The following is a 14,169-nucleotide window of genomic DNA, read 5'->3' as shown; positions in this document are numbered from 1 at the left end:
CCTAGCATAGGAGGTTAAGAGATAGACAGAGTCGCAAAGCTTGGGATTGGACTGAGATAGAAAGCAGTTCTTAAACAATGCATGCGTCGTCATACTCGTCTTTTTTGTTGTACAATTTCGATACTTCACTCCTCAGGTCATGAATATGTAGATATCACATCCATTTCAGCGCAGTAGCGTCTAGCGGCCTTCTTTTAGGGATGTTATCAGATGTATCTGGAAGCGCTTGTCAGACGTATTCATACTGATACTATCTCTTGCGCGCGACAGTAACATCATTGGGAAGCGTCACGACAATGCGACCATCATCGTTATAGGCAAAGTCATCTGCAACAATATTGTCCATGTATCTTGTGATATTGTAGTTGTGAAGCTTTCCGAGTTTGACCGATCGGAAATTCCAGGTGACAATGAAAGGACCAGTACTTGTCACAATGCTTCGCTCCAAAGAGCTGCCCGTATTGAAATGCGCCGGAGTAAAGTTGATCTCTCCCATTCGATTTTTGTGAATGTCTTCGGGCTTGATCACTAACTTGCGCGGAGCAGGCTTGTGCTTGCCCATTGATTTCAGAAACCCTGAATGCTGGCTTTCTGCCTGGACCACTGTGTTAATGATAACCAGGTATTTTGCTGTTGTTGCAAGAATGTACTTCCCATCCTCAGAAACATCAATACCTATGATGTTATCACCAAGCCCTGGTAAATGTGTCTTGGCGTTTTTGCCAATTTGGTCGTAAAGTCGTACGTCCCCGTTTTCGGATGCCACAGCCAAATGGCCGCTTCCTGTTGTTGCAACGCATCCCAGCTTGGCGCGTGTGCTCGCAGCGTACTTCTTGCTTTGAACAATGAACTCTCGCGTTCGAGGATCCATTCTCAGCAGCTGATTTTTGTTGAGACCCACAAACTCCTTCGTATCTGTGAGATTCGAATATTTGGCGACGCGATGGACAGCATGAACGGGGGTATTCTTCGTGAGAGGACCAGACCAGGTATCCACAATTTCTCCTCGTTCTAAATCCATGCGCATCATCTTAGTAGGGTCTTGTGAATCCAGAACCAGCATGGACTTGTCTTGTTCATGGAGAAGAATGTTTGATGGAAGGAAGGACCGCCCATTTCCTGAGGGGTCCTTGAAACGAACCGTTGTCTTAAACTTGGCGCCGTCATCGCCAGTTTGAAACACGCCCATCTGGTTCCCTCGCACTACAAATGTACGGTCTGAGCTTGCGGAAACAGCAAGCTGACTGTTGGCCATGCCATCATTCTCATCCAGGCCACCTGCCCTCGACTGTGGCCGTTCGTCTTCGAGCACTCTTCTATCTTCGTCCTCCTCGCCACTTTCTTCAATCTCCATTGGCTCAACGTCGTCACGCTCACTTTGAATAATGTACTCCCTGTCATATTCTTTCAACTTCAAGTCTTCCATAGATGCTTGATGGTTCACCTCAAACAAGCATACAGAGTATTGATTCCTCATCGAGACGAAATCTTCTGCGGATTCAACTACAATTGAAAGGCAAACCTGGTTGTTCGAGTCACATTCCTGTGTTTCCGTATCGGCTTCATCAAAACGGTTGAGCATCCAGACCATGGACAGGGTGCGGGCGTAGAATTGAGCATTCATGTCGTTATTGACTTCACATTCGAAAACCGCATCGCCGGTGTCTTCTTGGAAGACCGACATCATATAAGCGCGACTCCTATCCTCCTTTGCGATTGCAGAATTAATGGTTACAACGACGCTTGGAATGATCGTTTCAAACGTATCGTTTGTCGTATTGAAATTGAACAGCTCGCCGGACACACGCAGCAACTCCCCGGACGTCACCAAGATCTCTGATGGGCGTTCCGCTTTCTGTCCCGATACGAGTTGGCGCATGTCGCCTTCCTCATCAGGCCGCGGCTCTCGAGAATGGATGGCCTCAAATAAAGCAGTTGCCAACGCATCGAAAAACTTGGACGCAGCGGAGGCGTCATCAAAGTCAAGGCTGTACCTTTTCGTTGTGCGGTCCGACCAGCCACACTGAGTATCGGCACATTCAAATCGAGCGGATTGCTCGATTGCAAAGACTGAATCGGAGGGATAAACAGAGCTCGCTGCATCGTCTTCGTCGGTATTGGACACAACCAACTCGAAAGCATGCTGCTTAGCCGTTGGTCGCACGATAGCTCTGCAGGATGTGTACATACAGGTTTGCTGCATGACTCCATCTTTCTTGGGAAGCGAAATGTACAGGGATCCGTCGGCATTCGTTGACGGCTTTTCGCCTGCCGGAAGCTCGTCTTCGGCGGGCACGCCATAAGCTGGAGGGTTGCCAAGTCCAAATAAACGGTTCATCATTTTGAACGGTGGATTAAGAAAGCGAGGCAATTATTTGATTGTTGCGGTGTGGCCTTGTTTCAATGCGATGGAAATGAAAGATAGGGACGTGGAAGGGCTCAGGTGCTGAAGGTGGGTGCTGTCTCAAATAATGCAAGCAATGATTTGATGCACATGAGCTGCCACACTCTTTTGAAGAACCCAGGCGGGACGGGGGAAGGAGAAGGGGAGGGGGCCGGTTTGCTGGACTTAAAGAGCGTCAAGGGGTGCAGGCAATGTGGGCTTGCTTGCTGATGGACCAACGAAGTACTACCCTTCGAAGGATATATTTGTACTATGAATGGGGGCCGGAGTGCATGATGGTAGGGGTTGATTCCAACACCTGTTGCAACTGTACAGCATTGCAGATCCGCTATGTATGCACTGTTGAAAGGGTAACTTTTTCTTCTTGCAACAGCCCTTCGAACCAAATAAAGATTACGTGCTCGGCATGCAGGGCAACGCTGTTCCCCGATGGAAACGTGGCATACGTTCTCGTTATCCGGATGTATCCCTCAAAAATGGTTCCATTCCGGCACCTTGACAGCGGAAAAATGTATTGACGCTTGATGTTTCTTCAAGTTCGAGCGCTTCCAAAACTCAGATGCCCTTTTTTTATTCAATTTTTTTCAAGAAACTTGAACGCGTACAGTTCTGACCACTACTGTAGGAATGAAAGTGTACACTTGCGGTGGCTTTTCGAAAGAAATTTCAGTTTTGCAGGGCTGTCTGAATTTCAGCCTATTTTTAAAAAATATTGTTTATGCTTCTTTTCGAAAATGGTAGAACCCACATTTTTGTAATTCTGCGCGCCACAGAAGGGGTTCCTCGTTTTCTACTGGTTTATTCAAAAAGTCAAAATCGGTATGGATTCAAACCCACTCTCATCCCGCCTTTTCAGGTTCTTCACGCAGATAACGTTTCTTGTATGCACCAGCTCCTTCCTAACCTCACCATTTCTCAAATATCCACAGAAGTCCATCTATCAACCCCAATTCAGAAAAAGTGCACAACTCCGCAGCGGGCGTGGCGAACGCTACTTTTCTTTCGAAATAATCGCAAATCCAACTGACGGTCAGCGACGTGTGGAATTAAACCACCCAAATTCTACCCTACCTCGCCATGGATGATAACGAAAGTGACCCGGGCACCTTCGTCTCTATGGAGAACTTTGTCGCAAGCCCCGCCCCAAGCCCGCTACCTTTCCCGACAACTTTCTCCGATATGGTCCCAAACACTCTCGGCCGTCGAATCTCTCAGAGAACCTCTACATCGTCTATTCCCCATGATACTTCTTTCAACTGGACGCTCTTTGGCAGTCAGGGAGATGATGATACCCAAACTACTCGTGCAAGCAATGTCGACGAGATCCAATCGGATCAAGTTGATGACATGACTAATCCTGACCACAAAGCCGATGCGGATTCTCAGTCTCATGAAGCGAAGGAGTCTGATAACAGCGGGCTCGGAGACGATGACGAGACCATATCGGATAGGAGCGACGATTGTGTTGAATTCGGTGGAACTGGAACTGCTTGCACACCCTTTACCGACCCTAACCTTCATCCCTCTATGTCTCCTCAACCTCAATTTTCTTCTCAACTTCATAACGTGCCTTCTGGCTCTTCTAAGAGCACGCATCCCATTTCAACCTGGAAAGATACTCCTGCGGAGCAAATCGACTTTGCTGCGCCTGCCCCCGATATTGCCCCCAACTTGCCGCAGGCTTCAGCTGAGAACGTCGCTGGGCAATTGAACGATATCATGGATAGAAACGTGGCGACTTCATCACCAAGCGATAACAAAAACGTGAACGAATTTGAAAAAGTTGACGGCGTACAACCCTTTGCTGTCGGCGAATTAGCCAACGAAGTAGACAAGAGAAGGCGCTTACTTCTGGCCTCATCTGGCCTCACTTCGTTCCAAGTTGATCTTCCATCGAACTTTTCGGAACATCCAGTCAGTCCAGCGGATGTCCTCACTCTTTTCTCCAGGACAGGTCCGTTTGAAGAAGACGAGCGATATGCGTTTGGCAATCTTGCATCAGATGGGAGCCCGCAGTCGCGGATGTTGGCTAAATTGCTGGATACTATTCAATTTCAACGGATGGAACTGTCCAACCTGCAAACGTCTGCCGTAGAAATAACGGAGTCCATTGTGGACAAGCAGCAAAGCTCTCACTCTGAAGCTGAACGTGAGCAGGCCACGGTTATGCACATGTTCCTTACTCAAATTCAGGATGAGCGAGATAGGTTCGAACATGCCGAAAAAGAAAATGATCATTTGAAAGAGAAAGTGTCCAGTCTCAACCATTTGCTTGAGGATATTGTCGAATTTGGCAAACAGTTTCGTCCTGATTTTTCGTTTTCAAGAGGTGCCAAGGCTGCTTTAGAACCACTATTTGCAAACCAAGTGACTAGGCGTCAAAGTGCTGATATTATCGCTCGTGAGAGTCGTCAAATGCAAGACTTGCAGTCTCGCGTTTTGAATTTGGAGAATCTCCTCGACAGTGCACGTGCTCGAACCTCTAAAATAGAAAAAGAAAACCAATGTCTGATGGATCAGGTGCAAGAGCTCGAGGGTATTTCAAAAAGGGGGGCAGGTTTTTCTCCTGAGCCTACTTCCAAGCTACTACTTTCTCGCCAGTCTCTTGAGCGTGCTGCTGCACTAGAAAGGGCGGCTGAGAGAATTGAAGAGCTTGAGTCTGAGATTTCTGCTCTTAGTGCCCATGTTAAGGCCGTCTCAGCCGAGAAGGCAAAAGTGGATGACGCTATTTTGAGTCTCAATGTTGATCTTCAGGAGAGTGTCAAACGGAGTTTGACGCTGCGGGACCAACGCGACATCGCTGAATGCGAGACCAGGCAGGTCGAAAGGGAACGCCGCAAGGACAAGGAAAAGCACCAGAAGAGGGATCAAGCCGTTGGCCAAAATCTGATTGATGCAACTAGGGGTTTGGATGAGAGGGACGGGAAAATCCAGCGCATGGAGAAGGAGTTAGAAGAACGAGATGTAGTCATCAAACAGATGCAGACGAGTGCGGATGAGCAAGATAACAACTTGAATTCACTGACGCAAGCTGCGATTGAGAGTAGCCAACGTTCTTGTCTCGACCATGACTCCAAAGACAACTCCATCAGGATTGCTGTTGACGGGGTACTGCAGACGCTACGTGGGGAGCTCTCTCGTGCACAGAGGCTTTTGAATGAAAAGTCTAGGGATCTGGTAGACTTGAAAACGAGATCGGCGAACCAAGATGAGAAGATGTTTTCGCTGCGGAGGGAATGTGATCGTCTCAGGGCAGTAGCGGCAACGAAATCAAACGTCTTTGTGTCCAGTAGGGAAACACATTTGAAGCAGCAGCAAATTGCATTCCTTCACCGTTTGTCTGATACGCTTGGCTACCGTCCAGAGAATAGCAAGGACCTCATCGATAAGTTAATTGGGCGGGTTGATAAGTTAGTCCAAGAGAGGTCTGACTTTGAGAGCAATGCAGTCAGGTTACGCAGCGAGGTGTTGGAGAGAGAACGAACTTTGAACGTGGTACGCTCTGAAATGCAGGGTGAAATTTCAACGTTGAAGGCTGAAGTGCAACATCTCACAAATGTCAAGAACCGTGTTGATGAGGAGTGCAAGACTGCACAAGCGCATGTCATGGAACTACTTCAGGAGCGCGATGTCTCGGACATCGGGTCAGTGGGGGATATTACATCTTCATCAATAGGAATCCGCCGGCAATCTGGACATAGCTTGGCCGGAACTTGGTCTCGGCGAGAAAGCATGTATTCAATGGTTGGAGCTGACAATACCATTCAATGGAGAGACCCACTTGTTGTTGCAGCGATCCAATCGCTGGATCAGCTGGTTGACCTCAAAGATCGGCTTGCCAATCGACTTCGTGCTTTGAGGGAAAGGCAAGACCGTATGATCAGGAGAGAAGAATCGTCTGAGGTTAGCCCTGCAGCGAAGGCGGTGATCATCGAATCCAAGGAGCTCTTAGATGAAATTTCTGGTGTTGTAGATGGTAAGCAGCAGCTCATTGACCAGTTGGGAGCGCCCAGAATTTTCGATTCCATTTCTGAGCAAAGGGATGCGGACGACACTTTGCCATACATAAGCCCGGGCTATGTTGCAAAGGAGACGCAGTCATCAGCGGACATCACGAAATATTCTGTTGATGGACCTATCCCGTTTGCCAATGTGTCGAACCTTGCTGCGAGTCGGCGAGAATCTCTTGCTGAATCAGCCGATGTCGGTAAGGAAGCTGCTGGCTTCTTGGAGAGCCAACTGAAGCGAACTAGGACCATGTACAACGAGAAATCGAGGGCTAATGCGGCGCTTTGTGGAACCATTGCTGAACTTCAGCAGCAGATTGATCATGTCATCCACGAAAAGAGAACTGCACAAGAAATGCTTGCTCAAGTTTCCTCCGATCACAGGGCGTTTATCGCTCGCCTAGCGGAAATTTCCGGTACAGAAGAATCGATTGTAGCGCTTGAAGAATTTTCGCGCGATGCTGTCCAAGAGATTGCTAGGCTAACAGGGAAATATTCTGCTTTGGACAAACGATCTGACCGACTTGTCGCCTTTCGTGTGCAGCTCGTGGCCGAGAAGAAAATCCTGGCATACATGATTGATATGTATCAAACAAAGTATGGCCTTGACATTCTGGCATCCTCAAAGCAGCAGCTTTTATCTCCCAAGCGACGCTTCCGCACCACTGTGTTCGCAGTTATCGCTGGGCTCAGAGTATCGAAGCGGGTGAGGCCAGAACTAGGTTTGGATGTCACCTCAGAGACTGATAATTCTGGGAGTTATCAGGTCCCTGCCCTAGCGCTTATTGCGCGGCATAGAGACGCCGAGGTTCCCTTAATGGACGCCAGGGTCGCAATGACAGCAGTCCCGCGTCTCGAAGAAGCACTGCAGGGCCGAGAAGGAGAGATTGAGAGGCTGTCATCAGCACTTGCGGCTCTGGATATGTCTGCAGTCCCAGCAATTCCTGAAGACATTCGGAATGGCATCCAGTCGAGCTTTGTTTACCAAGCAGATGTGGTAAATAGGAAGGACGACTTGGCCCGCCGCCTCAACAAAGCTCTAAAGGAAATGACTGAATTAGAAGTTCGCGCGTCGCAGGAGCGGGAGAAACGGATGGCGGCAGAGAAGAAGACAGTAAGGTATTGCGATAAGCTTGTCGCCACGAAAAAGAAACTGTACAAAGCAAACTCAAATGCAGATTCTAAGGAACGGACCTACAAGGCTGCGATCAAATTCCTCAAGCACAAGGCAGATAAGGCTGTCGAGAGCGATAAAAATAATGACGAGAACGCGGATCCCTGGGCTGCACAGACACCTCCAGGTAAGGGCGCTGAAGGGAAAAACGACGTGAGCTCCCAGGAAGTGGATTCTTTGACTTTAGAGTTTCTACAAGAGCAGCTGGCACGGGCGGAGAGGAAGCTCAGAAGCATAGAGGAAGGTACCCCTGAATATCAACAGGTAATGGACAGAAGGGATGGAGTTCACAACGTTATGCACCGTCTAAGGCAGCATAAAAGAAGGCAATCTCTCCGTCCTGCTGTTGTTAACAACAACATCACTGCCGATGGGAGTTCGTAGTCATTCAAAGCATAGATTGGTCAGTGGTCAGATATACGCTTTTATAATGGATTACCTGATATTCAAGAAATCACTGCTGTATCGAAATATGCTGGATACTTAAACAACCCTAGGGCAGATAAACGCACGTAGGTATCTACTGCTTGTGGTGTGTTGTTGAGGACTTTCCTATTCAATTAGTCCAAGTAAATCATCATCTCTGTACAAAAACATGTCCTTTCCATCGACGACAACTTTTGAGCCTCCATACTCTGGAAGAAGAACATTATCGCCCTCTTTCACAGATGGGCTGATAACGCTGCCATCAGATGTTCGGGCCCCTGGCCCAACTGCGATGACCTTTCCCTCGTTGAGTTTGCTGAGTGCAGATTCCGGGAGAAGAACGCCTCCAGCGCTTGTCTTCTCCGCTACTGCTTTCTCAATAAGGACTCGATCCAGGAGCGGGATGATCTTTCTCACAGCTCTTGCAGCCTAACACAGAAAGAGAACATGAGGAAAGTGTCAGTACAATTGGAATCTCGGTGATTGCTACTGGCCGTTCTTACAATTTGTGTGTTGAAACATCTGTTCATGTCAACCCGTTGCGACTTGTGGTGCAGTGATGCTGGCTGGCATTGGAATGATCACGGACCAACGCGCCACGTACCATTTCGACAAGTTTTCTTCACAAGCAACGTCGTGAATTACGATTCCAGAATCCAAAGCAATTAAATTGCTGCTTCGAAGGGAGAATTGAGTTGTTTCAAGTGAGGTCTGAGGTGGCGATCTGTGTGATGATGGCGAATTTCGATCACTACAGAGGCGTTGATCGGCGATGTCCACGGCGGTTTAAATGGCACTTAACACAGTGATCCACATCGCGTCTGTTTTGGGATCAAAGAAGATGTCGTGTTGGGAAAATATTTCCATAAAATAAATACACATTTGGTAACGGTATTTCACGCCGTATGAAGGGGGTACCTCGGAACTATCCAGAACAGGCATCTACAGCTGTCGACTTGACACTGACTGGGGTGTTTTCCTGCTTCCCTAGCTACCCGTGAAAAATGTCTATGAAACCGGTGGCAAAAGAGGGACAAAGCAGCAGGCCTTCCGGGAAGAAGTCTTTGCTCCTCGAATACGTGAACAAGAGAGTCAATGTGATCACTAACGACGGACGCAATGTCACCGGCACCCTCCGTGGCTTTGACCAGGTCTGCAACGTAATCTTGGAACAGTCTGTCGAGCGAATTTTTGCGACCGATACTGGGGTGGAGACTGTTACTCTTGGCCTGTATGTCATCCGTGGAGATAATATAGCAGTTTTGGGAGAAATAGATCAGGAGCATGATGCCAAGATACCATGGAAGACGACCAGGGTAAGAGACGAAAATTTCCAATGGAACGGAGCTTGCGTCCGTCGAGCTTCATTGATCTCTAACATTCTATTGCTTGCGTTCATGCGGTCGCTTTACTGTTGTACAAACTCGATAGGGTGAGCCGTTGAATCCAGTTGTACATTAATCGCAACTAGCCAACAGAAGCTGCCGACATACGCATCCCTATTCTCCTAGGATTGGTTTGTGATCCGTTTGAGCTTCGCCCTATCTGATTCTCGGATGGCAGGAGTCTCGAGTTATCCGGAGGCGGAGAAATGACCAAGATGCCGTCACCCGATAGTACGCCCCTGTCAATCTGAACGTCGGTAAGCTTGGTGGTGTCGTCAAGTTGCAAGCCAATGGTATCAATGGTAAGCATGGGGACAGAAAACTGACGCCAGATTAATTCGGGATTACTCAACTTGACGATACTCCCATTGGCCTCTGTGCAAAGACCAGAGCGAACCGCAAATCGAAGAACGCGCCCAGACGAAAGTGATGCACGTGCGTGGAGCATGAGCTTCCCTCCCGCGGTTTTGGGGTGAGTAATCGGGGTGCTGGCCCGTCCCCAGTGGTCACTCTGTCGGCGCGTGGGCGCATCGCAAAGCTCGACGCTATCCAAGACGCACTCTATTCCTCCAATTTCCCGGGGTAATACCCTACCAATGGCGCCGCTAAGTCCCGTGGCAAGAATCTGCCTCAGTAGCGCTTCGATGGCGTCGCGGACGGGCCCCTCGCGATTCAGGTCTGCCTCCGTGAGATTAGCTCGGACGGAGACGGAGAAGGGGCTTGCGAGTTTTGGCGGGGATGCGAGCGGTGTACCGGGTGGGGGCGGACGGATGGAGATTTGATCTGTGTATAGAGCCGCGCCGGCCGAGACGGAAAAGCCGTTGAAGACGATGCGAGACACAGTGACCGAAACGGATTTTAGGTTGCCTGTAAGAAGCGCGATGTTGCTGGAAGCTTGAATATCGACGTCAAGGTCATCCGTGACGGTGCACAGGGACTGGATGAGCATCTTAAGAGCGCCGCTCGCGAGGCGAGAGGCCAGGGGTCTGACGGGTGGGGAGGGCGAGGTGGAATGTGGTCAGATGGGCGAGTGGGGATGAGAGCGTGGTGGCGGAGGTGGAACGAACCGTTTCGCCTGCATGGTGAACGGCGGGGTTACTGATCGGGGACGACGCGTGAGTGAGTAGGAAGGGGGGTGTGGGGGGCAGAGGAGGTGGTTGGCTGTGAAGGGCGTGGCTGAGAGCGGGGTGGTTGCGGCGAAGGCCGGGGTGGCCATGTTCTGAAGGGTTTTTGAAAATTGGGAGTAGCAGAGTGGAGAGCTTGATGGTATCGTTTTTGGGTGGAGGGTTGTTGAGGCGATGGGGAGGGAGGGTTGCGGGTTGCCGAGGAAAGATGAGTGTGAGAGTTGTCGACGGGTGTGGATGGGGGAGAAAGATGAAACAAGGAATGATTGGCCTTGCATGCGGGGGATGCCGGACGCGTGGCCACGTGTCCGGTAATTGGTAGAAGTGAGGGACAGCCAATGAACGGGGCGGTCCTGGAAAGTTCAGTCGTGTCTGCAGTGTCTGAAAGGGTCGAGAGGCGTGAGGATGTAATTGGCTGGAAAGTGACCGTTGTGAATAGCAATTTAGAATTTCGTGAGGCGATTCTGGGGGTCTGTTGGAAAGCGCGCAAGAGAGCGAGCACGCGATGATTTTCGTCTCTTGGGGGTCCACCCGAGTCCTTGCATTTATCCATCTGTCAGCGTGACTGTACTACCCTTTAATTAGCATCTCCACCCCTCTCGTCACTTGCCCGCCTCCCCACACCGACTTGTAACGACTCAAACCCAACCTTTACTCAATTTCGCCAACTCACCACCACCCACCACCCCGCTCCCCTTCCTCGTTCCCCTTCCTTGTTCCCCTTCATCGTTCCCCTTCATCGTTCCCCCTCCTCGTTCCCCTTCCTCCTGCTCCATCCTCGTACCCATTCCTCGTGCCATCCCACCACAACAATGGCGCTGTCCTCGTCGACGCGCCCGCTGCTCGTCCCGGCGGCAGACGTGCTGGCCAAGAACATGCAAGCGCTGGACGCGGCCCGCGTCCCGCCTGCCGTCGTCCCCACCTCGCGCACCAGGGGGCCGCACCGCACGCGTCGCACCCTCATCGGCCTAGGCGCCGAGGTCGAAGACGAGACGATGCACGAGCGCTCCGTCATCCGCTTCCGCCGCGCGCCGGACGACCCCAAGCCGTCGCCCATCGCTGCGCTGCTGCAGAAGCTCTTCCCCAAGAAGCTGACAGAGGAGGAGAAGGCGGCCGAGACGGCGCGGCGCAAGCGCGAGAAGTCGCCGCTGCAGAAGGCAATGGCCAAGTACATGCCACTGGTGGAGAAGGCGGCGGCGCTGGCGTCGCGTCTGCCGGACCCGACCGTGCTGTTCCTGGGGCTGGTGCTGCTGGTGCTGCTGGTCGAGCGCACGCGGCCGCACTGGCTGGGGCCGCTCGCAGTCAAGCTGGGCGTGATCGCGTCGTTCTTGCCGCTGCTGGCGCTGACGATGCTGTGGAGGAAGACGGAGCTGTTTGCGCAGCTGCGCGAGGGGCAGAACCCTCTGTCGCACCCGACGGAGCATTGCCTGGACGGGCTGGAGACGCAGCTGGCGGAGCGTGAGGAGGCGGTGAAGACGGCGCAGGAGACGCTGAAGGAGAACCGGGCGCAGCTGGACGCGCTGCGCAAGGAGCTGGCCAAGGACCCCAACGCGGCAAACCCTGAGGCCGTGATCGTGCCCAGCCGCAAGGCGGCGGCGATGATCGCGGCAGGCGCGCTGGGGGCCGGGTACGACGCCGAGAAGGCGCAGGCGGTGGAGCACAAGAGGATGGAGGAGAACATGAAGCGGTCCTGGGAGGCGTGGAAGGCCAAGACTGAGGAGGCCGATGACGACGCGGTGGAGAAGACGAAGGAGAGGATTAAGCTGATGGCGGATCATAGCGCGACGGCGTACACGAAGAGGACTCGGGAGATTAAGTCGAGGGGGGCTACTCACGGCGGGGCGTTGAAGAATGCGGATAAATTTTTGGGCATGGCGAGGGGTGCCGTCCGTAAGGAGGATTCTAAGGACTCGGAGCATGGGGCTAGCAGGAGGAGCGAAGTTTCTATGGCCGAGTCTTGGAGGTCGACGAATAGTACAAGGAGGAGACGGTTTCCGCGGTTTAGAAGGAAGAAGCGGGAATCGACGGTGACTGTGGAGGAAGGTGATGAAGCGACACTGTCACTGCAAGAGTCGGGAGTTGGTAACGTGGAAGCGTAGGGCGTTGGAGCGCAATGACTCCGTACGTTGCGGTACATGTGGATGCGGAGGGTATCGTCGGGAGGCGGGTAGAGGGGAGAAGATTTTTCGAGGATGGGAGGGTTTTTATTTTGATGACGATACCTGAGGCACGATGTCTGCAGGAACCGCGTTGCCGACGTATGTATAGAGCTGTGATGACAAGAAAGGGGGGGGTGAGGCCTCTCTCTCCCCCGACGCGGCGTGTCGGGGCGGACGCGAGAGAGCTTCCGGGCAGCCATGAGGGATGCAAGCAGCGCGACGGAGGCCTCTCTCTCGCCCGACGCGGCGTGTCGGGCGGACGACAGAGAGGTTCCGGGCAGCGGGAGTAGTAGTGATACAGCAGTACGTAAACAGATGGTGAAGCAAGTGCGCACACGACACACGAGTGCGGCTTGCCACAGAGCAGATTCGCGCGGCGGTAACACGTGGCGCACCTCGAGGGGATTATTCGGAAGCAGACGTGCGCGCGTCCCGAAAGTAAATAAACGCGAAAATATATCAAGTCTTCTCTGCTCTCGAGGGGCCCCCGCGCTGTTGTTATTAAAGATGTAAGGATGTAAGGTGTATGAGGGAGGACACGGCTCTCGACCCGCTCTCGACGCCCTCATCCGTCCCTCTCTTTACCGCCATTCCATCGCACCAATGCGCCCTGCGCCGCGACCAATGCCCCGCCGCCATGTGCTGCCGCCATGTGCTGCCGCCATGTGCCGCCGCTATGTGCCGCCGCCTTCACCAGCGTGAAATTGCCTCTATGATACGGTATCATCCTGTGATACTGTATGTTTTCAAACAATCACGCCTGCCTCCCGCTCTTACAGGCTGTGTCCCCGCCTTACAGCCTGCCCCGCCCCACTGCCCCACAGCACACGCCCACCCCTCTTCGTTAGGAACGGCCCTCAGGGCCGTGAGGGCCGTTCCTAACGAAGAGTTCGCCGTGCAAGCACCCGAGCACCCTGAAACTTGGCATGAATGTATTGGTTGAAATAATTATTGGAAATGCCTTTACTGCCGTACAACCAATCCATTTCATACGCGCCTGGGGCATGTCCCCGACGCCAACTTCTGCTCTCAGTGCTCCCCGTCATCCCCATCATCTTCAGCACCCCGTTGCCCTCCACAAAACGGGACCTCCCTCCCACCGGCCCCCCCCCCACCCCACCCCACCCCGCGCGCAGCAGCCATGTCCTCCGCCGAAGAAGGGAGCCTGCACGGCGGCCGCGCGACGATGCGCGCGCCGGACGAGGGCGCCGCGGCGGCCGCGCGCTCCGCGGCGTCGTCGGCGGACGAAGACAGCGTGCACAGCGGCCGCGCCTTCTTCTCCAGCCCCATCCGCATCCCGGGCGACGACCACGACGACGACGAAGAGCCGCTCGAGCAGGACCCGCCGTCGTGGTACGCCGCGTCGCCCGGCGCCCACTCGTACGTCTCCGGCCCGGACTCGTGGCGCCCCGTCCCGCCGCCCATGCTCGCCTCCTCGCTCGAGAAGCGCTTCCACCCGCACCTGCGCCCGCGCCCGCCGCCGGCCTCGC

The 14,169-nt window shown here is 52.7% G+C and overlaps 5 protein-coding genes; all 5 read right to left on the bottom strand.

The window, feature by feature from the left end:
• Window positions 1-70: 70 nt before the first annotated feature.
• On the bottom strand, window positions 71-2,338 carry CHC_T00006212001 (hypothetical protein). XM_005718627.1 is given in 2 exon segments: window positions 71-250; window positions 251-2,338. 1 exon segment carries the CDS (start codon window positions 2,336-2,338, stop codon window positions 251-253), a length of 2,088 nt encoding a protein of 695 aa, XP_005718684.1. The 3' UTR covers window positions 71-250.
• Window positions 2,339-7,992: 5,654 nt separating this feature from the next.
• CHC_T00009161001 (Heat Shock Protein 10, HSP10) lies at window positions 7,993-9,297 on the bottom strand. XM_005718626.1 is given in 5 exon segments: window positions 7,993-8,137; window positions 8,138-8,440; window positions 8,616-8,618; window positions 8,619-8,631; window positions 8,912-9,297. The coding sequence occupies 2 exon segments, from the start codon at window positions 8,616-8,618 to the stop codon at window positions 8,138-8,140; spliced, it is 306 nt and encodes a 101-aa protein (XP_005718683.1). The 5' UTR covers window positions 8,619-8,631; window positions 8,912-9,297; the 3' UTR covers window positions 7,993-8,137.
• An 81-nt stretch (window positions 9,298-9,378) lies between these two features.
• On the bottom strand, window positions 9,379-10,798 carry CHC_T00006211001 (hypothetical protein). XM_005718625.1 is given in 2 exon segments: window positions 9,379-10,414; window positions 10,415-10,798. The coding sequence occupies 1 exon segment, from the start codon at window positions 10,796-10,798 to the stop codon at window positions 10,415-10,417; it is 384 nt and encodes a 127-aa protein (XP_005718682.1). The 3' UTR covers window positions 9,379-10,414.
• Window positions 10,799-11,488: 690 nt separating this feature from the next.
• On the bottom strand, window positions 11,489-12,298 carry CHC_T00006210001 (hypothetical protein). The gene has a single exon (XM_005718624.1). It carries the CDS (start codon window positions 12,296-12,298, stop codon window positions 11,489-11,491), a length of 810 nt encoding a protein of 269 aa, XP_005718681.1.
• Window positions 12,299-12,351: 53 nt separating this feature from the next.
• Window positions 12,352-13,248, bottom strand: CHC_T00006209001 (hypothetical protein). Its single transcript, XM_005718623.1, has one exon. The coding sequence runs from the start codon at window positions 13,246-13,248 to the stop codon at window positions 12,352-12,354; it is 897 nt and encodes a 298-aa protein (XP_005718680.1).
• Between the last annotated feature and the right edge of the window lie 921 nt (window positions 13,249-14,169).

The sequence above is a fragment of the Chondrus crispus genome, genomic scaffold (assembly GCF_000350225.1).
Source record: "Chondrus crispus Stackhouse genomic scaffold, scaffold_38, whole genome shotgun sequence".
NCBI classification, from domain to species: domain Eukaryota; phylum Rhodophyta; class Florideophyceae; order Gigartinales; family Gigartinaceae; genus Chondrus; species Chondrus crispus.
Note: the sequence above shows the minus strand (reverse complement) of the source record. Positions and strands in the feature narration are given on the sequence as shown.